This window comes from Macaca fascicularis, chromosome 4, assembly GCF_037993035.2.
Source record: "Macaca fascicularis isolate 582-1 chromosome 4, T2T-MFA8v1.1".
Lineage (NCBI taxonomy): Eukaryota > Metazoa > Chordata > Mammalia > Primates > Cercopithecidae > Macaca > Macaca fascicularis.
Genome location: NC_088378.1, coordinates 7,590,349 through 7,616,938, shown reverse-complemented (window position 1 = coordinate 7,616,938; position 26,590 = coordinate 7,590,349). Strand labels below are relative to the sequence as shown.

Below are 26,590 nucleotides of genomic sequence, written 5' to 3'. Positions count from 1 at the left end.
CAGGCCATTGCAAGTTTTCATACACATTGTCGTCAAGAAATGTGAAGCGGTTGAGATTTTTGTCTTACTTGTAAGATAAACTAGCTTGCCACCACAGTTTCATGGATGCTGGCAGAAGACCCAGGACTCCTGAATCAGAAGCCATGTTTTATTATTTACAGCAAAAGTAGTAGCAGAGTGTCAGCATACTCGTACTGATGCCCTGAGCCCCGGTGTGCACAGGGTAATGCAGAAGCCAGACAACACCTGCTCTTGGTGGGCTGGATTTCAGAAGAGGAGCCCAGGACCAAGGTCCTGCACTTTCTGAGCAAGAAGCAGACAAGACAGTCCTATACCCTTGACCTCCTCAAAGTTGCCTGTGTCACTGCAGAAACTGCTCAGCCAGAGGAGATGGATAACCCTTGCACTCTGGCACACTCAGTGGGAACATTGAGGGCTGCTCAGAGCTCACCCATCAGTGGTTAGACAGGAACACCTGTGGCCTACTGCTGCCTAACTTATGGCATTAGTGAGACATATCAGGTTTCAAGAAAACCTTAAAATACTTTTTAAGAAATGTCTTAGAATAGGTGACACACTGTAAGTAAGTGAAATCAAGGGCCAAATTTTTGAAATACTGTAAGTATTTAAAAAATCATGGAAAATGCAACAAACAGCTTTTGAGCTATAAATTTGAAAACTGATATAACTTTTTATCTTAAAGATACATATTTTCGAATCTATGTAGTAAAATCTAGTTAGAAATCCTAACTTTTTTTCTGGTGGAATTTAATAAATTGATTACAGAATTCTTAAGATAGTAAAATTGCCCATTGGTAATTGGGACAGTTCTAAAAGAAAAATGGAGGAGTGCTTTCAGAGCATTTAATTCCTATCAGTTTCATAATTGTCTATATGACTGAGGGATAAGCATGTTGACCAATGGAATTAGACTAAGCTATTTTACTAGGATATGTATGTGTATATTGTGAAAGAGGTAGATGGAGAGAAATGTACATGAGAAGTGGGAAGCATGAGTTTAATAAATGATACTAGGGTAGCTGAATTTGGATATGCAAAAATCTTTTGATGGATCACACACCCAAAAATGAAGAGCAAAAAACTCAACCACTGGAAGAAAACATAGGAGATACATTTGTGACTTCAGCGTAAAGCAGGATTACTGACTAGAAAATTTACAAAGGAATATCAGTAGCTATAACTACATTGAAATATATTTAAAAAATCCTTTTTATGCAAAAGTCACCATATCCCATTTAAAAGACAAGCCACAGAGTGGAAGTGTATTTGCAATATATGTAACAAAATGTGTGTATTTAGACTACATTAAAAATTCAAAAACAATTTTAAAAGATCACAAATTCAATTACAAATGAACAAAGTATGTGAATAGGCAATTCACAGGACAGAAAACCTGAATTAACAATGAACATTTGAAAAGATGCTTTACCTTATTAATACTCAAGGGAATGCACATTTATATTTAATGAGAATAATGTACCATTTGATGCTTTCAATGTTACATTATCAAAGCTATGTCTAGGATATGGAGAAATATGAACTCCCACACAGTGAGGTCAGTGTAAATAGACATAGCCATGTTGGAAAGCAGTTTGGCACTGTCTGCTAATAGTGTGTTTGTTTTTTTAAGAAGGTCCTGTTTGTGGAAATTTCATTGTGTGTCAGTTTCTTAAACTCTTGTCACATGTGTTTTGGAAGATGGGTATGAGGATATTCACTGCAGGATTGTTTATAATAATAAATTGGAATCAATATAAATGGCCATAAATGGAGAGATGGAAGTATAAGTTGTGGTTCTTCGTGTAGTGGAATATTTTGGGGCAATGGAAATGATTAAATTTGATCAAATACACTTGATTTAATGCATGCTACATCTTGATACTATAACATTCATAAAAATAGTTTTAAATTATTCTATATATTTTTGATCAGTGATAAAAATGTATTGATGTGTTATAACAATAGGGAAACTTAGACATAATGATAATGGTAATAGGTCATTCTATATGTGAAGTGGAATTTCAAGTGATCTTCTTTCTAGTTTATTAAACTTTCAGAAAGCACTTTAAATATTGAATATTTGACTTTTTCTGGCATAGGTAATTAACGACTGTTTTCTATATAAGGTGCAAAATAAGTCCAGGAATTGACATTTACTGTGTAATCAAAGCTTTTCACTTTTTATTTTTATCGCAAATCTGTCACCTCTTTGTGATACAATCTGATTATTTATCTTTCAAATCTGTCACCTCATTGTGATGTAATCTGATTATTTTTAAAGAGAATACCTTTTGATGGGGTAGTAACTAAATGTGGTTATATTCTAGGGTGTTAAGGTAAACTAAGATTAATATTGTTCTATGGGTCCTTTATTAACGTCTTTCCTTAGGAGTGCAGGCTATTTTTAGAAAATCTAAAATACATATGTGCACACATGACTCTCAACGACATACATACGTTGTACCCCTCAGTGTCTACCTGTTGCTTGCAACTCAATTATGGGGCCTTTTTTGGGAAAAATGTAGAGTTTCTAAAGCTTATTTTATTATTTTTTTGAGACGGAGTCTGGCTCTGTCGCCCAGACTGGAGTGTAGTAGTGTCATCTTTGGTCACTGCAACTTCCACCTGCTGGGTTCAAGTGATTCTCCTGCCTCAGCCTCCCGAGTAGCTGGGACTACAGGCATGCGCCACCATGCCCTGCTGATTTTTGTATTTTTAGTAGAGACAGGGTTTCACCATGTTGGCCAGGATGGTCTTGATCTCTTGACCTCATGATCCACCCGCCTTGGCCTCCCAAAGTGCTGGGATTATGGGCATTGAGCCATCACGCCCGGCCTAAAGCTTCATTTCAAATTAAGCTTGAGGGCTTTTATGGTCTTTCAATATACCTTTAATACATTGATGACTTACTTCAAGAATGCTTTTTATTTTTCTGGTCTTAACTATTTTCCATCATATTTATTGGATTAATATGTTTATTAAATAAAATATGTTTTCATACTGAAATGAATATTACTTGCGTTCTTACTAGTGTAGAGGTGTAGGCTAGAGTATTTGACATTCTGGAATAGATTTTAACTTACTTGGCTTAAAAATACTCCGTACTATAACTTTTGAAACACATATCATAAGGTTAGCCTCTTGGGTTCATGCCATGAGCTGTAATTATGATGTTAGTGGCTTAATGGGGTGTTTTAAGTTTTATTTTAGAATTTTTATGAAGGTGAAGCTTTAAAGAAAAGCTTATCAAGTTTCAACCAGAGAAGCAGTAGGAGACATACACACACACACACATACGCACACACTCACTCAAGCTCTCTCTCGCTCTGTCTCCCTCATTATGAGGAATTTGCTTGCATACTTCATGCTGACTAGTCTAGAGTCCACAAAGCAGGCAGTAAGGAAGGAAGATCCAGAGGGCACAGTTGGTGTTTGTAATATCTGAGCTTAGAAAAGACCAAAGCCCTCTTTTAAAGACTTCTAACGGAATAAGTCAGGTTAGCCCAGGGTAATCTCCTTGTTGATTAACTTAAATTCAGTTGATTACTTTTCTTAATTACATCTGCAGAATTTCTCACAACAGTATCTAGATTTTTTTTTTTTGGTGGGGGGCGGGGTTTGAGACATTCTCTAGCTCTTTGGCTCAGGCTGGAGTGCAGTGGCTTGATCTTGGTTCATTGCAACCTCTGCCTCCCAGCATCAAGTGGAGAAGGTATGTGTATGCTACCAAATGACCACGGTTTCCCATTTATAGTCCACCTCTTGAAAAAGTATACCTCATAGACCATCCCAACTGGAAACATACAAGAAACTCTAGTTTAGCCTAGCTAAGCTGACACACCGTGAAGCCATCACACTAGATAACTAACTAACTCTTTTTCCTAAATAGTATCTCCCTTTATTTTGTTGATTGGTATTAAAGGATATTTTCATTGATGAGTGAGGGATATAAATTTAGGTGTTATTAGATGATACACAGCTATTTCTAGAAGGTTAAGGTCAATCCGGTAACCTGGTCCTTTTTTGACCAACATTTAGCTTATGTTTACTAAATGGGTTTACCTGCCCCTGCCCTACATGTTCTTTGATTTCCTCCCTGGCACCAATTTTATATGTTTAGTGTATAAACTCCTTTTAATATTTATTGTGAAGGAAAGTGGTAATTCAGGAGGTTTTTGCCAAAGTAAGATTCTAGTTTATTAGAAATTGTGTAATCTGAGAGATGTCTGATTCTTATCTTAAATGGAAAAAAGCTATAGAAGCTGGTTAGGGAAATCTTGTTTTTCAGGAAAAACTCACATCAACGGAAGATAGTTGAGTTCATTTCTTTATTTCTTTATTCAACAGACTTATAAAATTTTGCCTTTGTGGTAGGCCGTGTGCTGTGTTTGAATATCCAGTCAGATATAAGATACAATCAGTGCCTGCCCTTTTGTAGTCAGGATGGACAGACACAAATTTTAGCTAGAAGGGGCCGAGATAAGCAAAGTTGGAAATCATGTGTTTTACATAGATACCGTTTTTTTGTGGGTCACGTGCTCTTAGTTTTTTCCAGTAATGGGTATAATTGAGAAGAGCCACAGACTCATTTCTAAAGTAATTCAGGCTTCTTGCATATAATTTTCAAAATTCTTAAAAACCTTATGAACATTTTAAGAGAGTATTTTCTACCTTTTTGTGAAGAAAGCTTTATTTTGGCTGTTGATATTAAATAATATTATATTTCACTGATGAGCAAGAGATACAAATTTAGGTGTTACTAACTGTTGTCATTAAGGTCAAGTTTTATACATGTAAGTAAATTGTAGTTTATGAACTGCAGACATTGAGGTTGAGGTTTCATTTATTCTGTAGTAGATTGTAGTAACTACTCTTTCAGCATGATTTGCAAAGAAAATAAAACTAATTCAATTTATAGATTGCCCTTTTCCATAGAATGTCAATTTTGTATTTTGGCAAGAGTACCTGTGAGGTAAGCCTAGGAAGGCACATAACAATTCTGCCATTTCCAACTCTTCCAAAATGTAAATAGGTATTTAGAGTTACACACCTTGTATGGCTACATGAATTTATTTGTAGTCTTTAGAGTAGCATAGTGACAAAAGTAGTCACTGGGCTTTCTGTTCAGTGTGAAGATCTGTTGATATGTGTTCTGCTTTATTAATAAACCTACAGAGCTGAGCTAGAGAGCTGATATTCATTGAACATGATACGTCCTCTCCCTTTCCCCAATCAGATTCTTTTTATTTCACTGAATAAACACCTGAGTATGAAGGTTATTTCAAGAAGTGCTGGGCAGGAATCCTAACCCTAAGTAGCACATAGTACTATGAAATGAAAAGATATGTAGACATACAAAGTTCCTTATAAAAATATGTCATTAATAAGAACACATGAGTAGGACTGTTAGAGAAATTCAGGACAAAAGAGCTCTTAAGACAGCTTGACAAAAGGGGACCTCAGAGATCATGCCAGATTTCCTGTGGGCCTTGAAAAGAATGGGTGTGATGATATTTTTATGTGGCATAGTGGCGACAGAGATGAAATAAGGAGTCAGATTTGAGTTCAGGTTCTGGGCCTTCTACTTACTGATTGAAGGACTTAAGACAAATTACTTTTGCTGTCGAAATTTTCACATCTGTAAAATAAGTTAATATCTACCATTCAGGGTTACTAGATATTAAAGGTATTAATTTTAGTATTCTTTAATACTATTTTAGAAAGCAGGCAGTTGATAGATCCTGAGGTATCTATGGTCATTTTCAAAAAGATGTTTTCTCCAATTATAATGATTACGATTAACATTTAAATTAACCCTTGCTCTCAAAATTAACCACAATAATTATTAATGATAGCTTTTTAAGCATTACAGGGATTTTATATGGTGGTTATATAAAATGTGTTTAATATCTCAGAAAATGTTTTTCATTGCATTCACATTTTAGTGTTGAGAATGGCATGTTACATCTGTTTCTTAATTAAGGGCAAGTGGGCCAAAGATACTCTGAAAGAGTAGACTTACTTTTTGTCTTAGGAAAGATGTCTTTAATCACTAGTGGACAAGTAACGTACCCTTTGAAAATACTTTCTTGTCACCAGTGAAACATTTAGAGCTATTATCAAAGACTGAAGCAAATAATTTCTGATTTTATAATGGGTTGATAACAGGGAGAGAAGTTGAAGAATTTCAATTTAGTTCCATATCTCTGAAACTTGAACATACTTGAAATGATTTCTAATGAAGGAAACAAAACATGGATTCTCTGAACTTTTATTTTGTATTCCTCTGAGAGATTACTGTTTTCTTGGCTGATGTAGTTGAATTCTTAGGTATTTACAGTAAAGTATAAGATAATAAAATGGTTAACATTTAACAAGCTCATCATCATAACACTAGATAATGTATAGACTATGTAAAAAGTGGCATTTAGTAAAAAAATCATGAGTCTAACAGTCTAGGTTTTAGCTAGCAGGAATTTTTTTAAAATAGTGTTCGGGGAAATTATAAATGTCAGTTGCTTAATTGTAACTCATGAAGGAAGACATTCATACAGCTATTTTTTTACCTGTTTTCAAAACTATAGAATAAAAAAGGTGGTACGATAGGATAATTTTTAGGACAGTCTCGTTTTAGCTTGACTGCCACCTATTAGCTACAAGGCTTTGCAGTGGTGCTGTTAGCTAGGTTCGTATGACCTATGTCCAAATCATGCTGGCAACATCATTGAAGATTTTTTTTTTTAATGCTTTCAAGTTATTAACATATTTGAATGTACATATCAGTCTTACCCAAAGGAAGTGAAGATATCAGTATCTTCAAGAAAATAGAAAAACTACATTATTTAATATACTCTGCTACATTATCACTTTTTGTAGTTTTGCTAATCAAATTATGATGAAGGGTTATAAGAAATATATCAGTTTTTATAGTTATCTTGTTAGTCAAACTTTAATAAAGGATTGGAAGAAAAGTCTAGGATTATTATGGGTTTTGGATGACAGAGGTGGTGTAAGTGTAGGAGAAATGTATGCCTAGAGGACCTAAAGTCACTTAGTTTTTCTAATGATGTAAAATTACCCTTGCTTTTTTTCTGCTGAGAAGAATGGGTGTGTGAGATACATGTTAACACTTTGGAATTTAAGTGAAGAAAGAACTCCATTTAATACACTAAGCATTTGCACCATCTAGTATTAGATTTTTAATCTGCATCAGACATTATGTCATCCAGATATCAGCCCATGAGTATAGAGGCATGCTCTTCTTAGTAGCTATACCTGCTGTCACCTGACTGTGCACAAGGAATACCATGCTTTGGATCCATCCCTATGAGAATCATGGGATGTGTTGTAGGTACCTGTCTATATATTTTTCAATTGAAATTAGAAGGATAATCTTTCAGATATTTAAATGTGTTAAACCTTAAATGTAACAAATATTTTAGATAAACATATGTAGACTATTAACATTGTGTTTGATTCGCTCTTACTACTCTAATCTTAATTCTAGAACTTTCAAAGGTTGAAAGTCATTACCAAGAAAAAAATTATGACATCCCAAATAATTTCGGGCAGGCACTTACATATCTATTTTTTGAGACAGAGTCTCACTCTTTCACCCAGGCTGGGGTGCAGTGGCACGATCTCAGCTCACTGCAACCTCTGCCTCCTGGATTCAAGGGATTCTCCTGCCTCAGCCTCCCAGGTAGCTGGGATTACAGGGGCACACTACAATGCCCAGCTAATTTTTGTACTTTTAGTGGAGACAGGATTTTACCATGTTGGCCAGGCTGGTCTTGAACTCCTGACCTCAAGTGGTCTGCCCACGTCAGCCTCCCAAAGTGCTGGGATTACAGGTGTGAGCCACCGTGTCAGGCCTGTATATTTTTTAACCCAAAGGGATCATTGATTAATTGCTAATTTCTTTTTTACTATGGCTTTGATTTTGAGGCTTCTTAATTGAGGAAGCAGGATGTGCTTATGCTTGATTATGTTAATATAATGACAGAAAGGACATCCTGCAGTGGAATTAAGGGGAATCCCTGTTAGCTAAAAAGCCATCTTTTAAGGAAGATACTGGAAAGAACAGGGATGGGAGTTACATAGTAAAAGTGTTAAGTATTATGAACTAGTCACTGTCTTCAACATACTTTCTTTAATCCCTGCAACCTTGTAACCTTTACAAATGAGAAAATAAGATTTCAAAAAATAGTTAACATTTTGTCATATAACCTTGATCAGTCAGCTCTCATATGTGCTTTTATATAACAGTGAACTTTGGTGTCACTCCCTCAATTGCAAATAAATAGTTACTAGTCTGTAGGCTCCTTGAGAGCTTGCATGTCTGTTCACTTGCCTGTCATAAACCTTGTTCACTCACAGGATGTAGTAGAAACTCAATTATTATTTATATATTTATTAAATAATGAGTGAGTTGCTCAAGATTACAGGGGCACTGAAATAAGACTGGCATTTGAGTCCGTGTTCTTTCCCCCACTCTATTTTCTACTCGTCTGATTTTTGGGGAGTATGGAGTGTGGGGAGAGACCTTTTTGTGTGTGTGTTTGTGAGTAACCAATTCTTTTCATTTTGTCTCTGTTCTCCAGTGAGCAAATGAAAATTCAGGGTTTGGAGCAAACTTTTGACATTCCGCTTATCAGTCAGCAAATATGAGTACTGGATAAGTGTTTAGCACTGTGGTAAGCCCCGTGGAATTATAAATTATGTGCCTATTTCCTTGCCGAGGATCTCCAAGTTCATTTATGCCAACATAGCTCTTCCATACACACATACATATTCCTGGACATTGTCATAAGCTAGAGTCATTATTCTACACGGTTGTGTTTCTGTCACTGCTTTTCACTGATGTGTGCACGATTACATGAAGACAGCTGTGAATTAATATTTGGGCAGTACGAACACTACAGATATCCACAGTGCCGCTAGGTTGAATAGGACATTGCAACCTACCAACTACAAATAATGGAAAGAGCTCCTGTTAGTCATCTATCTTAACATTCCAAGGATGAAACACCTTTTGTAACGTAATGAGCTATGCGCTGTTGCTCTGTTACATTTTGGAAATCTTGATATATAACATTAGGCTGTGATCTTTTGCTTGAGGAGGAAGTAGGGCAGACGGTATGTGGATCCTTCAGCATAATTCTTACTTTGCTTGTGGTGGTAGATCATGGGACTCTGGTTCAGTTCTTTAGTTGTGTGTTTTTCATTTTAATTTCACAGAAGGCAGGTAAAATACTCTCTTTCAGTATTGCCTGAGTTTTTAAAGTAAATCTTGAATTTTTCTGGTATTTATTTTCCCTAACTAATGTAGAAAAATACATATGTAGAATGCACGAGAAAGCATCATATGGCTTAGGAGCATAGTAATCATGTAATCAGTATATTTTATGTTACTTGCTATTTTCAGTTTATGTTCTAGAAATTTAATAACAAATAACAAATTAAATAGAAATTTAATAACAAATGGTGGATATTTTAGGGAAATGGTTCCTAATATAGAAGGACAGTTTAGCATTTGTTGAATAAATGCGTAATTACAGAAACCATGGATTCTATAGTTCTTTTTAAATGAGTTTGTAGTATGTTAATTATGGTAGTATGCATATATGTTGAGAAACTAGTATATTTGTATTTGACATGATTTCATTTGTAGAATTCAGAGCTACTTTGTTTATACAAAAATGAGACAAATACAGAAATTAATATTTTAAAAACTGATGAAAATATAAAAAGTGCAGGTTCAGATCTGTGCCGGACAGAAGAGAAATAGCTACTGGTTATGTACCAAACTTTTCTTTTTTAATGCCTTGTGAATAATACAAAAAATTAAAAGGAGCAGTATTTGCTTTCTAGAGCTTACTGTTATGTACACTGGAATATTAAGGTATGATCGTAAGTATCATTTTAGAGCCATAAGATTCAATGGAAGCAAAGCGGGGCTTAGGGAGAATGAATTTGGATAGAGTAGGGTAGTGGAAAACAGTTAAGGAATAGGTAGTATTTGAACTCATCCTTCAATTTCATTAAGTTTTTATAAATTCCCTTTACTATTCGTTGTGTACTGCTTGTGACATAATAAAAGTCACGGTTTATCCCACTTTCCAGGAAACTGTAGCGGTCCTCCTTTATGTGTCATTTCTGATCCAAACCCTTCATGGAGGGCAGTTTAGTGCTTTGATCAACCGAGCTCTCTTCCAGTCTAAAACCCCAAAGATTACAGTTGTGTCCTTATTAAGCTTTTTTTATATTTAAAAATAATTTTATTTTCATGTAATGGTTAATATAGTTTTATTAACTAAGTTGGTTAAAAAATAAATTAAGCTAGCACTTTTTATTCTGAAAGTGCATTTCCAGTTTTCTTTTTCTAAATTATAACCACTAGTCATGTCATGTCATTTGTTGTTCAGTCATCCCTTCCCAGTGTTTCTGTTTAATTTTCTACAATCATCTATTCTAGATTCCAGCCTGTCCATACCATAGTTACATTATGGGAATATTAATTTCAGAGCTCTTATATAATGGGTACTACTCTATGTGCTATCCGAACACTTAAAACTCATCGTAGCTCTGAGATGTTAGTACTATATTTGTCTCTCTTTTGTAGATGAGGACAGTGAGGCATAGATGAGTTCAAGCATTTTGCTTAACACTAAACAGCTATTAAGTGATTAGTAAGTGTGGTATCATAAATTCCTTAGAGTATCAGAAAATGAATATTAAACATTCGCATTTTTAAAATACTACTGTAAAACAGTTGTTTTGTGTTGAATCTCTGTGGGATTTATACCTAAATAAAATTCCCTCTGAAAAATGGAGCATTTGCACAGTGAACCATGTGCTGCCATTCTCACTCTCTCCTTAAAACGTCAGTACGTGAACCTGTTAATGACCTTTGCTTGAGACAGGCTGTATCTGGATTTTTCAAAACATCTTGTTTCCTTTTTTTTTTCCTTTTCTCTCTCCCTCCCCCTCCTTCTTCCCTCTTCCTCCCTCTTTCTCTCTCTCTCTCCTTTCCCTCCTTTCCCTTCCTTTCTTTCTTGACGGAGTCTTGCTCTTGTCGCCCAGGCTGGAGTGCAGTGGCACAGCTCACTGCAGCCTCTGCCTCCCGAATTCAAGCAGTTCTCCTGCCTCAGCCTCCCGAGTAGCTGGAATTACAGGCGCCTGCCACCACGCCTGGCTAATTTTTGTATTTTTGATAGAAATGGGGTTTTGCCATGTTGGCCAGGCTGGTCTCAAACTCCTGACCTCGTGATCCCCCCGCCTCAGCCACCGAAAGTGCTGGGATTACAGACGTGAGCCACCGCGCCTGGCCATCTTGTTTCTTTTTATCATTTTCAATGAAATAGTTATAATCTTCATTATGTTGGCTTTTAAGTATTGTATTTAGCCTTTCTTCTTAATAGGTAGTTGTCAGGTCTTCAAAGGCAGACAGTGTCATCTGAAGTCAGTTTAACTGAGTACATTGCATTAGGTTTCTGCCCATTAGTTTATCTCATTTTTAAATGAGAAATAGGTGATTATAATAATGCCTACCTCTAAGATTGTTGAAAGGATTAGTTATTTTATGAATATCAAGTGCTGAGTGTAAAGCCCTATATGTTTTTTGTTTTGGTTGATATTGACTGCACTAACTTTATTTTTGTATCTCATGCTGTGCTCTAGGGAGCACTTATTAAAAAGTCTGTGCTAAAGGATATGGAGAGGAGTCTGATTCCATACTTCTTGAAACTTTTTAGGAATCATACATACCATACTGATTATGTTAAAAGAAAAAATAATAGAATGGGAGTATTCAGGGAACATCCTGTCTGGGAGAACCTGGAAGGGGTAAATTTGATTGAAAGATGATTATTGAAACTGGGATTTTGATGATTTAGGGAGGAAAATGAGTATAGGTAGAAATGTTAGTCTTTTATTTATGTATTTTTCCCCTGGTATACTATCAGTAAATATTCAGTTGAGTATTTTAAAACATCACATTCTAAAAGTTATTTCATTTTTCTGTGCCTTTTAATTACCTTGTGTCCCTAGATGATAGTGAGAATAAGACCTAGTGTACAAAATCTCACATATGAATTAGTGAAAGGATTATTTTAATGCTGTGAGGAAATATTTTGTGCTTTGATGGACAGTAACTAATTTTATATGGGTGCTTGTTAGCAACAGGAACTCAGCCCAAAGTTTCTATTATAAAAGGATTTCCCAACAATCATTTATTTCTATCATCACTATTTTTGTTAAATATTAGTCAGCTTTAAAGTTGTTGGGAAATAACAAATCACTTGATGATTTTTGTCTTTTTATGGGAAACTTTTTGTATATATTTAATTCACTCTTCTCAGCCTTAACTGTGTTTCATCAAGATCATACTCAACTTTTCAACTGATCTTGTCCAGTTTCGGCATGCTAAAACTAGCTCATATCAGAGAAATCTCGCTCATTTTGGTCATCGTGGGGCCAGAATAGTATTATTTGGCTAGTACTGGGGTTACATAAATTTAGTTTAGACATAAAATAATTAACAATTAAATTAGAAGAATTAATGTATGAAAATTGGAAAACAGACCTGGCAGTCAATAAGTACTGTGTCTGTAGGAGATAGATGTTACAGTCCTGTTGTTTTTAACTTGGAAATTATTTGGCTTAACACAATAAAAGTTACTTGAATTTAGCAACTTGTTCCTTTGTGCTTCATTTAATAAGTATTTGTTGAATGCCTGCTGAATGACTTTCCTAGATGATGATTTCAACGGACTGAATATAAAATTATCCTAATTTTCATATTTTATTAAAAAATAATTTGCTTTGAAAATGTAGGTTTTGTTGGACTCATGTTCAAGTTTTTAAAAGTTTTTTGAGGTCTACTTTTGTAACTGAGTCAGTGAGGAATTAAATTGTGTGAAATCTACTTTATGCCCAGTTTCTCAATGAACATTTCTTCAACTAATCTAAGATTATATGTACAACTGGACATGGTAATATGTCTAAGCTTTAATATGTATCTTAAAATGTATATATTCACAACAAGCATGTTATTGGAACCTTGGTTTGCGTCAGTATGTAACACTTTTGAATTCTGTTTGGAGAAGTTTTGGCGTGTGAACTTTCACAAGAGCACAGTAGGAGCAGCAGTCTTATGCTCATTTGCTTGACTACAAATGCATAACTAAAAGAGTTTGTCAGCAGGGGTGGGACAGTCAGTATGCTCTAATCCTTCATGTTATAGAATCCCGTTGTTCAAACAGATACTGTAATTAGAGCATACTTTTAAACTTCATAGAGCAGTGACTGAAAGTTTTTCAAAAATCCAAAACAAAAGTGGTTTCTCAAATATTGAGATTATTTTTTTACTTCGTAGTTTTACATCACTGTATACAGTGGCTTCAAAAATGAAATGGAAGCTATTTTATTGAAAAGTAGTAAAATTTAGTTATAAACAATGGGGTTAATTAGTCCTAACTTAGTAATAATGTTGGAAATATGCATTGTATATTAAGATCTAATTTTAGTTTTAACAACCTCACCTATTTAAAACTTTAAAGACTAGAGGAATTTTATGTAAGTGAAATAGCTACAGATTTATCCTTTTTGTATGTATGTATCATTGTAATTTGATAGGTGAATCTCTCATTTAGGGAGAAAACATTTTTGTAGGTGCAAAGAGATCTGTTATAGCAGATGTTTCTCCCAGTTCTTGACATTATTGTGGATGTGACTTACTCAGAAATTCATTTATGGAGAAAGAATACTTGGCATGAAGTTAGGAGATAGGACGAATACAGAAAGACAAAACCAAATCTACTAAATAATCTCATCTACCCCTTTATCTGCCTTCAAAGTCCCCACCAGCTCTAGAATTCTGTGAGGACAAGATGTGCTTAGAATTCTACACAAAAATATTTAAAGGTAAAAAGGTAAAGTAAAAAATTCTAGAGATTCCACTATTCTGTGTTCTGTTTCTGATTTTTCACTATTTTATGATGCTGTTTTAGGACAATTTCTCATGTAGGTGATATGTTGTGCTAGGAATTAGTTGTTGAGGGTGCATGCTCTAAAGTTACTCTAGCTAGGTATGGTAGCTTGGTGGTACAACACTTACTGCCTGACTTGACTAAATCATGTGAAATGTTGGTAAGACCGATAGTCCCATGTTCATGTAACTTACGAGGATTGAATGAGGTGATGTATTTATATTGCTTAGCATTGTCCTTGGCAAACAGTAAGTGTTTGATAAAAGCTTAATTGCGATCATCATTTTCATTTTTAAGTTTGTTTATCATCACCTTAGGCTAATTTATCTCACCATAGTATACTTGTCAAGAATATAGACCATAATAAAGAATCATTAATAATTGTGACTATCTGCTCTGCCATCAAGTGTGAATGAATTATAAAGTTGCTTAATATGCTACTAAATTTTAATTTGCTGTATAAATAAAGCTATTTTCCATTTCCTTGGAACCTCTCTTGTTATTGCACCCTAAAAAGATGGAAGATTAATGGTTTTGAGCTCTGAACATATTTATACATATAGTATTTGTATGTAATTTGCCTTTGCTGTCACTTTGCTGTTATATTGAGATAGAACTTGAGTCTTGCAGTTTTAAAAATACTTTTGACCCATCTTGTTTCCTGTTCTTCTGATACGTCAAAACAAGGTAGCACTGAGGTTTTAGAGTAAAAGAAAAGCAGTCTTTGATGGGGTGTGAAAACCGGACCTCGTAAGCGTTATTGTAGAAAATCTGGGAGAATTGACTAGAAGTAAGAGAACAAGAAATGGAGTAAAAATTGTCATGTACAACTGGTCACCAAGGAGAAAGAAAGAAGCAGTCCCAGAAACCAAGATACATGAGCAAGGGCGAATATATGAAGGATTATCTAAACAGACACAATAATCATGAGTACAGCAGAGCACTATGGGAAAGCTGCAGCATATTCATGCACAGTTCGATATTTGATTTTAATGATGCTCTTCAATCATAAAAGTTCAGTTATTCAATTCAGTAAATACTTGTTTAGAGCCAGATATGTGTAAAATGAATGTGTACCTACTGTCAAGAGTATGAAAATCAATGAGACGATTCTGATATTCAACTTGGAGCAGACTTTCTAATAGCTAGAAAAAGACAATGCACAGATAACTAAGTTACTATATGATACAGAAAAAAAAAAGATAAGTATTAAAGAAGGGGAAAGGAGGCATTGTAGATGTAGGTGATAGCTTCCATAAACTTATGGGTATCAAAATCCATGTTTGGGGAATGGCCAATATACAGCATGGAGCAAATCTGAGCCTGTCATGGGAAGTGAATGAACACAGCACTTCAAGTTAGTGTGGATAGACATGAATGGGTGCATGTGCAGCAGCCAGTCTCTGTCAAAGCACAAGTAAGCCATGACTATGTTTCAGAGATTTCCTATAAAGCCGCAAGTTCTAAAAATCCACGCTGATTCAGAAAATTCATTCAGGATGAGTAATAGCTAAGACATAATTGTGGACAGATTTGAAGCAGGGAGGTATGAACCCCAGTTTGGACATGTGGAGTTCAGGCTGCTTTAGAGATTGAAGTACACATTTCTAGTTGGCAGTTGAATTGGAGGTTCAGAAATCAGGGGACAGTACTGTGCTGGAAAATGTAAATTTGGTATTATATTGATGCAAAACTGTGTTCTTCTATATTGCTGAAGATTTAGTGTCACATATATTATGAAATGATACTGCTTTTTAGTAACTGTAAAACAGACATTATGGTAGTCATGAGCTATTTTTTTCCACATCAATATCTCAGCTGTTAACCCCTGAAAGATGATTTGAAACATAATTGTAAAAAGAAACGAATGCCTCATAGAACACAGTTACTGATAAATACAGCATTTTTGGTGTGCGTCCATATTGTCATCCCTCCTGTCTGCTTATTTCAACCTTTTCTGTGTCCTGATTTATTTATTAAAGTGAGAAAATGGGTTTTGCGAGTGGATTGTTACTATGGATATTTTGAGTTCAGAAGTAACCATCCTATAATTGTATCTATACTTACTTTATGACTAAAAGAGGACCTTTTGGGGTGTGTTTTATTGATTTCTCTATAAAATTTGCCAATTCCAGATTGCCTTTATAATCTGCTTAAGAAACAGAATGAAATCACAGGGAAAAATAGTGTTTGTATTAAATAATTACTAAACTCCAAATTCACTGAAGGAATTTACTTTAACTCTTCTTGAGCTGGAATGGACTACAGTAGAATAAATGTGGCTTCTGGGTAGCATGACCTCAAAGCCTTTTTTTGTGTGACACTTGCATGCATGAAAGATTTTCTGAGGCCTGATTTGGAAAACAGGGGTTGGTCAGTCTCTCTCTTCACACCTCACACCCTCCAAAACACTAAAAGAGGTGCTTTTAGTGTTTACTTTCAGTTGCTACATTGTTTGATTTTGAAGTGTCCACTTCATTTATTCCTTGTGGTGAAAACTCGGGGTCCTTTTCGTCTGGAAGCTCAGATCCCTCAGTTTTGCGTAAAATGTGTAACATTGATGATTTTTCTCCCTCTGCTTTCTTTTTCTTTATATTGGTAGTTGGACATCTGTCATTTCAGTTTCTGAACCTCTTGGACTAGTCTTCTACTATTACACAGTTCTGCACCATTTTTTTTCTCTGTGTCTTTTGCTACTTAGAGGGAGAGTTCCTAAGTTTGTCTTCCAACTTTCTATCAAGTGTTTCATCTTTTCTCCCATATTTTTAGTTACAGGAGTTTCTATTTGTATTCAGAATTTTTAAATAGAGCATTCTTTACTTGTTTCAGCATTGTAGTGTTTTTTCTTAACTCTCTGAAGCCAGGGTCAGTTGTTCAAGTCTCCTGTCCCCAAGATGTGGGCCTGGGTTCCCTTGCTCTGCATGTGGAGCAGGGGAGATGGCCGGCCAGCCCAGCCGTCAGTGTGGAAGTTACCCTGTCAACTGTTCTTCTAATGCAGTTTCAGCAAGTGTTTTACTTCCTTTTGGAATCAGTTTCTGGTCTGTTGCTGGGAATTAGGGGGTGCTTGATAGCTAGCCATTTGTGGATAGGGGATATGGGGATTGAGCTGCTGTTTCAATGAGAGTTCATCTAGTCCTGCAATCTCAGCCCCACCCTCACCCCGATTTTCACTGCTGCCCATTTCCTCCATATTTTTGGGGGGGATTGGGGGATTGCAAGGAAATAAGTTTCTTAACTAAAGTCTGCTAAATTTTAAGTTAACCATCTGCTTTCTAGATTCTTAATTTTTAAATGGTTTCCTTTCCCATTTTCTTATTTCTTATGAATTTGGACATCTTATTTATTTATAATAGACACAGGGTCTCACTGTGTTTCCCAGGCTGGCCTTGAACTCCTGGGCTCAAGCAGTCCTCCTGCCTCAGCCCCGCAAAGTGCTGGGATTACAGGCATGAGCCACCGTTCCTGGCCGAGTTTGTACATATTAAACTCTACAGTGTTGTAGAAAAATTTTTGGTGGGAGTGGAAGTACACAATTCCCATTAATTTCTCCATCTTTGAAAGTTTTTGCTCTTTCAATTGTTTTTAAAAGTGTAAGCAAAAATGTTTAGTTTGAAGCCAACAGGGTAGATGTAGCTTTCTCCTGTTTTTATATTTTTAATTATCATTTAAGTTGTTGAGTTAATAAGAGTATGCATTGGCCAAGGTGTTTTACACCTTAAAAATGTATTCCTGCAATAAAGCAAAATGGCAAATACTGCAACTTTGTTTCTATCATGAAAATATTATTCCTTTTAAATTCTCTGGCTTTTCTCCATGTATAAAGGTTTCTGTGGCAAGTCACAATTTTAGTTTTTATTCTTAAGTTTTTCTCAAATATATTTTATTATAAATGTTCCTCCATTTTCATTGTATTAGTGTTTATATGCATCAGTGTTTGACACACACATAGAGCTTTTAATGTCTTTGTAATAACATCTGTATCACTTCTAGATTGGTTTGAGTGGCTTGATTGGTGGGGGGGACGGTCTCATTATGTATTGCATTTTTCTTGCTGCTTTGCATGCCTGTTAATTTCTAATTGTATGCCAGACTTTTACATTGTTGGATGGATATTTTTATATTCGTATAAATATCTTTGAGCTTTGTCCTGGGACACATTTAAGTTAGTTGGAAATAATTTGAGGCATTTGGTCTTACTTTTAAAATGTATTTAGTTGTACTGGAACAATGCTCAGATTAGGTTTAGTTACTTCCTACCACTGAGGCAAGACCTTTCTGTGTGCCTTACCCCCGGGGAATCATTGACGTCTTTCAGTCTGTTCTTTTCTAGAGCCAGGCACTTTGACCTGGAATCCTTTTGGGTGGTTCCTTCCCTGGCCTCTGGAATTTCCTCTTGAGTATGCAATGATCAGTGTTCAGCTGAATATTTGAGTGGCAGCTCTTCCAGGACCCTGTGAGCTCTGGCTGCCTCGGTTTCCCCCTCTTGTTTAGTCTCCTCATGGAGTTGTCTGGAGACTCTCAAGCCAGTGAGTGGGGGCAGTCGTAGACTTACATCAGTTTTTCCCAACTCTTTGCATCATTTGTCCTTAGTTGTCTGATGTCCAGTGGCTTGAAATTTGTTTATGTGTTTTGCCAGTTTTTTGGTTGTTTCAGCAGGAAGGTGAATCTGGTTCCTGTTACTGTATCTTGCCTGGAAGCAGGAGTCCCTCATACATATGCATTTAGGCAGATAGGTGCACTTCTAGGCCCACCAAATAATGCCAGACTAGTAGCTTTTGTAGGTCTCTCTCCAAAAAAAAAAAAAAAAACATAATAATAAAATAAATAAATAAATAGAAATACGAATTTTGGTGAGAAAATAGTTAGCATTCTTGAACATAACAATTGAAATCTGGATAACAAAACTAATTTTTCTTGCCACAGTAGAGATATTAATACACATTTTATTTCTTGCCATACAGATAACCCCAAGGTTTCCAATTTCTTGATTCATTGACTCCTTGGTTTCCCCGTTAGTTTGCATGGTGTACCCTAGTCAAAAATAAATATTTCAGAATTATGTTTATTAAATATTTACAAACAATTAGTATTTATATTAAATAGTGAGTTGAAACACACTATACATTTTTTTGGTAAATAACCACATTTTTACTAATAGCATTTGTATTTTCTTGAGTGCTGTTTAAATTCTCAAACTTTGGAATCAGATTTTTATACTGCCACCCTCTTTTCTTATTCCACATGGATTTTTGTATGGACTTGATTTTTATTACAGCAACCGCTAAAACCTAGCTTTGTAAAGATACGACATCATCAAAAAGAATGTAATGTGACCTTATGTTGAAACAGTCAGATATTCTGAGCTGGTAGTTCACATAGTGTTGGACAGATGGTACCCCTGTAAAATACTGTGCTGACTCAGAGTTCACTCTTTGGAAATACATAGACGGCCCAGCATAGGATTGTGTCTGATTTTTTTTTTTTTTCTGTATTCCCTTAAAATATGTGGATACATTTTCATCCTAAAGATGTATTAATTAAAAATAAAGCAGAAGCATTTACTGTTAAAATCTATGTGAATTGTTGCAGAAAGCAGTTTTATTATGCCTGCTTTATTTTCTTTTATTGGAATCTAGCAATTAGGTAAATGGTAACTTCTAAAATAAAGGTCCAACAACAGCAGATATTTATTGTTTGCCTGGTACCTTGCTCTGTGCCAGGTGCATTTATATATGCCATTTATATACTACTTATATTCTTATTTTATTTAAAAACACTTTCTCTTGAAACAGCGATTCTGAAATTATGACCAACTCTATTTAACCTCCCTGTAGCTTGACCAGGTTTTCAACATGGGGATATTTCTTACTAGAAGGCATTAAGGAAATGAAATACAGATATTCTCTATGAAACTAGTGTTTATGACTTGATATAATTAAAGAGTAGCCTTACAGTTAATTTTAAAGTATGGTCTGATGGGAATGTAGATAAAACTATTTCATAATTACCATATGAAGTACTTAAAACAAGTGGCAGTCATCTTACACAATAACATCTATACGCAAAATACCTTTTCTAATGCTGAAGACAGCCAATATCATTAAAAACAGTTGTAATGAAGTGGAAAGATCACTGAATTGGAGAATGAAAACTTTGATTCAGCTCCTAAATTGACAGCCTGTTAGCTGTGTGACATTGAGAAGTAACCCCCCTAACCTTGATGACCTTCTGTTTACTCATAAGTAAAATGCAGAAATAATGATATGTTTCTCAAAGTGTTTTTCATGGTAATGTAAGGACAGTATCAGATCTATGTTTCTTAGTGCATAGGAGCATGCTAGGGGCTGATCTTGTAGCATTTGGTTCTGTGCCTGGTAGAAAGTACGTGCTCAGCAAATACTTGTTGAATTAATTATCATTTGACCCAGTAGTATCACATTCAACCAAGCTTTGAGGACCCAGGAAAATAATTCCAAGACTTGTAATGCCGTCATAGCAAAATAATGCAAACACAGCTTAAATAATTGACAACAGGTTAGTATTATGAAAGATGTACTCTCTTTAAAGAGAAAAATTTTAATTGTGTACTCTGTAAATTTTTTAGGAGGAGCAAAATAGAGGCAAGCCCAATTGGGAGCATCTAAATGAAGATTTACATGTACTAATCACTGTGGAAGATGCTCAGAACAGAGCAGAAATCAAATTGAAGAGAGCAGTTGAAGAAGTGAAGAAATTATTGGTACCTGCAGTAAGTAATTTCCAGACCTTAGATTTGGGCCTTGTCCTTTTTTGTCAGTTTATTTTAAGTTATTGTGATGTTTATGAGGAATAGGTTATTGGTTGTTAGAAATTTTATTTAAGCATAAAATTAAAAACACCTAACTGATATTTCTAAGATAATAAAAACGTAAAGTTCATATTTAGGGGTCCTTAGACATTAAAAGGGATTTTGGAGGGTGACATCTCATAAGAAATTATCCAGACGCTTTTGTGTTCTCAGTTCTCCTTCCCTCCCGGTTTCTCTTTCCCCATCTCTTCCCTCTGCCCCCCTTCCTTGGGTTGGCTCCTTATTGTTACTTAACCCTTTAATATTTTTAGCAATAATAATTGCACTACTCCTAGAGTTTTTTTGTTTGTTTGTTTGTTTGTTTTTAACGGGAAATGAAAAATAAATTACTGGTTTTCTGGGCCATTAATTTTTTTTTTCTTATATTAGTAAAACTATATGGAAATGTGGACCCTAATTTGCTATTGAAAAAGCTAGGGCTGGGCGCGGTGACTCATGCCTGTAATCCCAACACTTTGGGAGGCTGAGGTGGGTGAATCACCTGAGGTCAGGAGTTTAAGACCAGCCTGGCCAACATGGTGAAACTGCATCTCTACTAAAAATACAAAAAATTAGTTGGGAATGTGCAGTCACCTGTAATCCCAGCTACTTGGGAGGCTGAGGCATGAGAATCGAGCCTGGGAGGCAGAAGTTGCAGTGAGCTGAGATCGCGCCACTGCACTCCAGCCTGGGTGACAGAGTGAGACCGTGTCTCAAAAACGAAAAGAAAAAACTAGGAATACTGTTAGTATTGTGTCCAACAAAAAGTATTGGCATTTTGTTAAGGTACCTGCTGCTTTTTATTTCCCAGATAGCCTATTCTTTATTACCCTAGTCATTTATTCAACAAGTAAACTCAGAGATCATAAACATTTCCCATTAACTTGATGAAATTAATTCCTTGGAATAAAAGTTTTGTGTAAATTCTGTTGATAGATTTTATTTTTAAAAAATGAGCAGGTTAAACATAAACTAAAATCTATATTTGTGTAATATTAAACCATGGAATCTTTCTCATTTTCCTTAATTGTGTGGTATTGAAAAACTGTACAGAAAAGGAGATTTTTGAAAGTATACTGGGCTATTAGTGTCATGATCAGAAAAAGTTAACATTGACTTTTATTGCTAAGTGTATCCAATAATATTCAGCTCATTTTATACTAAGCAAATGAGTTCATCTAATATAGCAAATAGATCAGTGTGCAGTATTGAAACTTTTACTGACCTATTAGATTTATTCTGATCATTCTGTAAGCCACTTTAGTTCTGAAAAGGTATTAAACTGGGAAAGAGCACTGAGTTAGAAGCTGTGTTTTTCAGAAAGTTAGTTCTGACCTCTCTGTATCTATTACCACACTTACAAAACCAGGGAGTTAGTGTAAATGACCTAAGGATCCTTTTGTTTTAAAAATTGTTTGTCTTTGAATACATATCTTGAGGTTGATTTGTTTTTGCTTTTTTTGCTAGAAATATTTATAGGATTAATCTTCATAGTTTGATGTGTGTATTCAGTAGTAGTATTCAGTATTCAGTAGTATCAGTGTATTCAGTAGTATTATCAAATTATCTTAATTTAAGTTCTTTTTATGAGAATACCATGGTAGGCTAGTTGACTGAAAAGACCAATCTTAACCACCCACAACACATGTTCTTCCAAAGTACACTTTTGCCCTGATCATAGCACATACTACACAGATTTGAACTGTGCAGGTCCACTTTTTGAAGTGGATTTTTTTCAAAAATAAATCTATTGGAAAATTTTTTGGAGATTTGCAACAATTTGAAAAAATGCACAGATGAACCATGTAGCCTGAAATGTTGAAAAAAATTGGAAAAATTAGATACAATGCAAAAAATGTATGTATATGCTAGCCTGTTTTCTCATTTACTACCATAAAATATAGCAAAAAAATTATAAGTTAAAATGTATCAGACATTATACTTGAAAACACTTATTGTACATGGTGCCATTCACAGTCGAGAAGTGTCATCAGATGTCAAGATTCAGTATATTAAACCTTAACTGTAATACATAGTGCACTACTGCAGTAATTTCATAGCTGCCTCCTGTTACTATTATGGTGAGCTCAAGTGTTGCGAGTATTCACTTTAAATGCATTGTGACTCTCATCATCTCAAATGAGCTTTTCGTGTCTTTGGTAAATTGCATTATTGCGGTAAAAAGTGATCTCTCACAGTTCTTGAGTATTTTTAATCGTGTTTAGTATGAACTGTAAACCTTGAGTAGTACCAGGGAACCCATGGGAATTCCACTAGTGATGATGGAAGTGCTTCCAAGAAACAGAGATAAGTCATGACATTATGAGAAAAAGTTGAATTGCTTCATATGTAGATTGAGGTTCTGCAGTTGTGGTTACCACCATTTCAAGATAAGTGAAATCATTGGGGGTCGGGTACAGGGAAAGGAAAGAAGTAAAGGAAATTGGTGAAGCCACCTCTGCAGCTATGCCACAAAAACCTTGCACCTTTTGCAAATTATCTGTTTATCACCTGTTGAAGTTGCAGCTTTTATGTGGGTGCAGGATTACTATGAGAAAGGCATACCTATAAACTCTAATATGATTTGAGTAAAAGCGAAGTCAGTATATGACAACTTAAAGCAAGAGGAAAGTGAAAGATCTAAAGCTGGAGAATTTATTACCAGCAAAGGATGGTTTGATAGTTTAAGAAAAAGGTTTGGCTTTAAAAAGTGTCAAGATAACAGGAAAAACAGCTGCTAAGCAAGAGGCAACAGATGAGTTCCCAGATGCCATTAAGAAAATCATTGAGGAGAAAGTTCATCTGTGTGAACAGGTCTTTAATGCGGATGAAAGCACCCTATTCTGGGAGGGGAAAATGCCATAAAGGACATTTATTAGTAAGGAAAAGAAGTGAGCACCAGCATTTAAGGCATGGATAGGCTAACTCTACTGTTTTATGCAAATATAAATCAGGTTTCTGATCAGGACTGCCCATATCTATAAACCTGCTAATCCCTGAGTCTTGAAAAGATAAACACCAGCTTCCAGTCTTTCAGTTGTACAGCAAGATGGCCTGGACAATGAGAACCCTTTTTCTAGTTTGGTTTGATCGATGCTTTGTCCCTGAAGTCAGCGTACTATTGTCAGTAAGGGGCTATCTTTTAAAGTTCTTTTGAATTTTGGGCAATTCCCCTGGCCACCCAGAGCCTCATGAATTCAACAGTGAAGGCATCGAAGTGGTGTACTTGCCCCTAAACACATCTCTAATTCAGCTTCCAGCTCAGGGGGTCATAGGGACCTTTGAGGCTCTTTACATATCGTACTCTATGGAAAGGATTGCTAGGGAAGAGAACCCATATAGAACATCATGAATGTCTGGAAGGATTACATTGTTGAAGACGCCATTATTATTACAGAAAAAGCCATGAAAGACGTCAAGGTCGAAACAATAAATTCCTAGCGGGGGGGCAAAATTGTGTCCAGTGTTGGCGCATGACTTCACTGGATTTGGTGCAGAGCCAGTCAAGGAAGTCCTGAAAGAGATTGTGGATGTGGCAGAAAAGGTGGTGGGTGAAGGATTTTAAGATGTGGATCTTGGAGAAATCTTAAGAGCTAATAGATGCCACACCAGAGGAATTAATAGAAGACGATTTGATGAAGATAAGTGCTTCTTAACCAGTGCCAGACAGTGAGGAAGATATAGAGGAAACAGTACCAGAAAACAGGTGGACGTTAGACTGTCTGGCAGAAGGGTTCCGATTATATAAGACTGCTTTGGATTCTTTTACGACATGGGTGATATGGGCATTGAAACTAAAGTAAGTGGTGGAAAAAGGATTGGTATTGTATAGAAATGCTTTTAGAGATATGAAAAAGATAAAAGGCAGAAATTATTATGTATTTCTGTAAACTTACATCAATTGTGTCTGCCTCTCCTGCCTCCCCTTCCACCTCCCGACCTCTTCTGCCTCTACCACTGATGAGACAGCAATACTAACAACTCCTCCTCCTCTTCAGTGTGAAGGCTACAAAGATAAAGACATTATGGTGATCCATTTTATGAATAGTAAATGTATTTTCTCTTCCTTATGATTTTCTTAACATTTTCTTTTTAAATTTAATTTTTTTTTTTTTTTTTTATTTTGTAGAGAGAGGGTCTCCCTACGTTGCCCAGGCTGGTCTCAAACTCCTGAGCTCAAGTGATCCTCCTGCCTCTGGCTCCCAAAGTGCTTGGATTACAGGTGTGAGCAACCACACCCCGCTTTAATAACATTTTCTTTTCTGTAGCTTACTTTATTGTAAGAATACAGTATATAACACATACAAAACATGCAAAATATATGTTGATCAGCTGTCAGGCTTCCAGACAACAGTGGACTATTAGTAGTTACATTTGGGGAGAGCTGAAAGTTACACAAGGATTTTTGATGCGGTCTGTGTCCCTAACAACCTAACCCTCCCTTGTTGTTTGAGGATCAACTGGGTATTGTTAGTATCTTTAAAATTTTCTATTTACCCAGTCACCTATAATCTCTTGTCTTGCTTACCATTTTTATTTCTAGTGTTTAGCATAGTGCCCAGCACATAGCAATAACCTAGTAAACTGAAAAATAAATGATTGAATCTTGTCATAAGGTAAAATCAGTTCCTTCATCTTCACTATAGAAATGCATAAAATAACTGAATTTTCCTGAAGCATCAAGCGATTTGGTTTTTTACTTAAATAAATGTGGGAGACAGAATACATTGTATTTTTGAGAACTCACTTCCTGGTTTTTGAATCCCAGCTTTGTGACTTTTAACCGTCTTAATTGTCTCATCTATGAGATTGGAACATGGCCAGGCATGGTGGCTCATGCCTGTAATCCCAACACTTTGGGAGGCTGTGGTGGGAGGATCATTTGAGGTTAGGAATTCTAGACCAACCTGGGCAACATAGCAAGACCCCTTTATACAAAAAAATTTACAAAGTAGCTGGGCTTGGTAGCACATGCCTGTGGTCCCAACTACTTGGGAGGCTAATGTGGAAGGATCACTGAGGCCAGGAAGTTGAGCTATGATAGCACCACTATACTACAGCCTGGGTGACAGAATAAGACCCTGTCCCTTAGCGGGGAAAAAAGAAGATTGGAGCATTATAAACCCCTGCAGTTCTTGTGAAGATTAAATGAGGTGATACATGGAGAATACTTAGCATAATACCTAGCACATACTTGCTTTATAAAAGTTTGTTGTTTCTTTGTGATGTTGTCTAATACTGCTTTGCAATTGTATTCTTTAAAAATGCTGATTATAAAATGAATGCATTAATTCAAGTTGGAGAGAAAATGTACAGAAATAGCAGTTCCTTGCCAACTCAATGTTACTGTTTTTACAGAAGTTGCTTGGACTTCTATAAAAATGCAACATAAGGCTCATTAGTTTATCATTGCCTAAATATTTTCAAAGGCGGATATTTTATCTTGAAATTTACCTTTAATAGTGATGCTCATAATTTTGTATTGTTGACAGTTTAAGTAGCAGATGCTCAGTTACCTTGTGGATTAACAGAAATTACAGGTCTTTTGTTTTGGAATTCTCAGTTACACTTTTCTTGTTCCTTCAGTATTCTGTTGGGCAGTTTAGACTTTGTAACTTGTTACCATGGTCCCGAAAAAACACCAAGTTCAGTCAGGTTACTTCCTGTCTCTCTCAGATTTGCTTACCTTCCTTCATCCCCATTGCCTTTACCTACTTCAAACCATGTCTGTATCAGAACCCCACAACTGGTA

General features: G+C 35.7%; 1 protein-coding gene across 18 annotated transcripts in view; it reads left to right on the top strand.

Moving 5' to 3' along the window:
• QKI (QKI, KH domain containing RNA binding) overlaps positions 1–26,590 on the top strand; it is a 162,581-nt gene that overhangs the window by 99,685 nt on the left and 36,306 nt on the right. For all 18 annotated transcript variants that reach the window (XR_012433282.1, XR_012433281.1, XM_045390386.3 and 15 more), the window contains exon 4: positions 20,617–20,760. Coding sequence is in view for 16 of the 18 variants with exons in the window: in XM_045390386.3 (XP_045246321.1) it covers positions 20,617–20,760 (144 nt within the window). In the remaining 2 variants the exon portion in view is untranslated. The remainder of the gene's footprint in view (positions 1–20,616; positions 20,761–26,590) is intronic.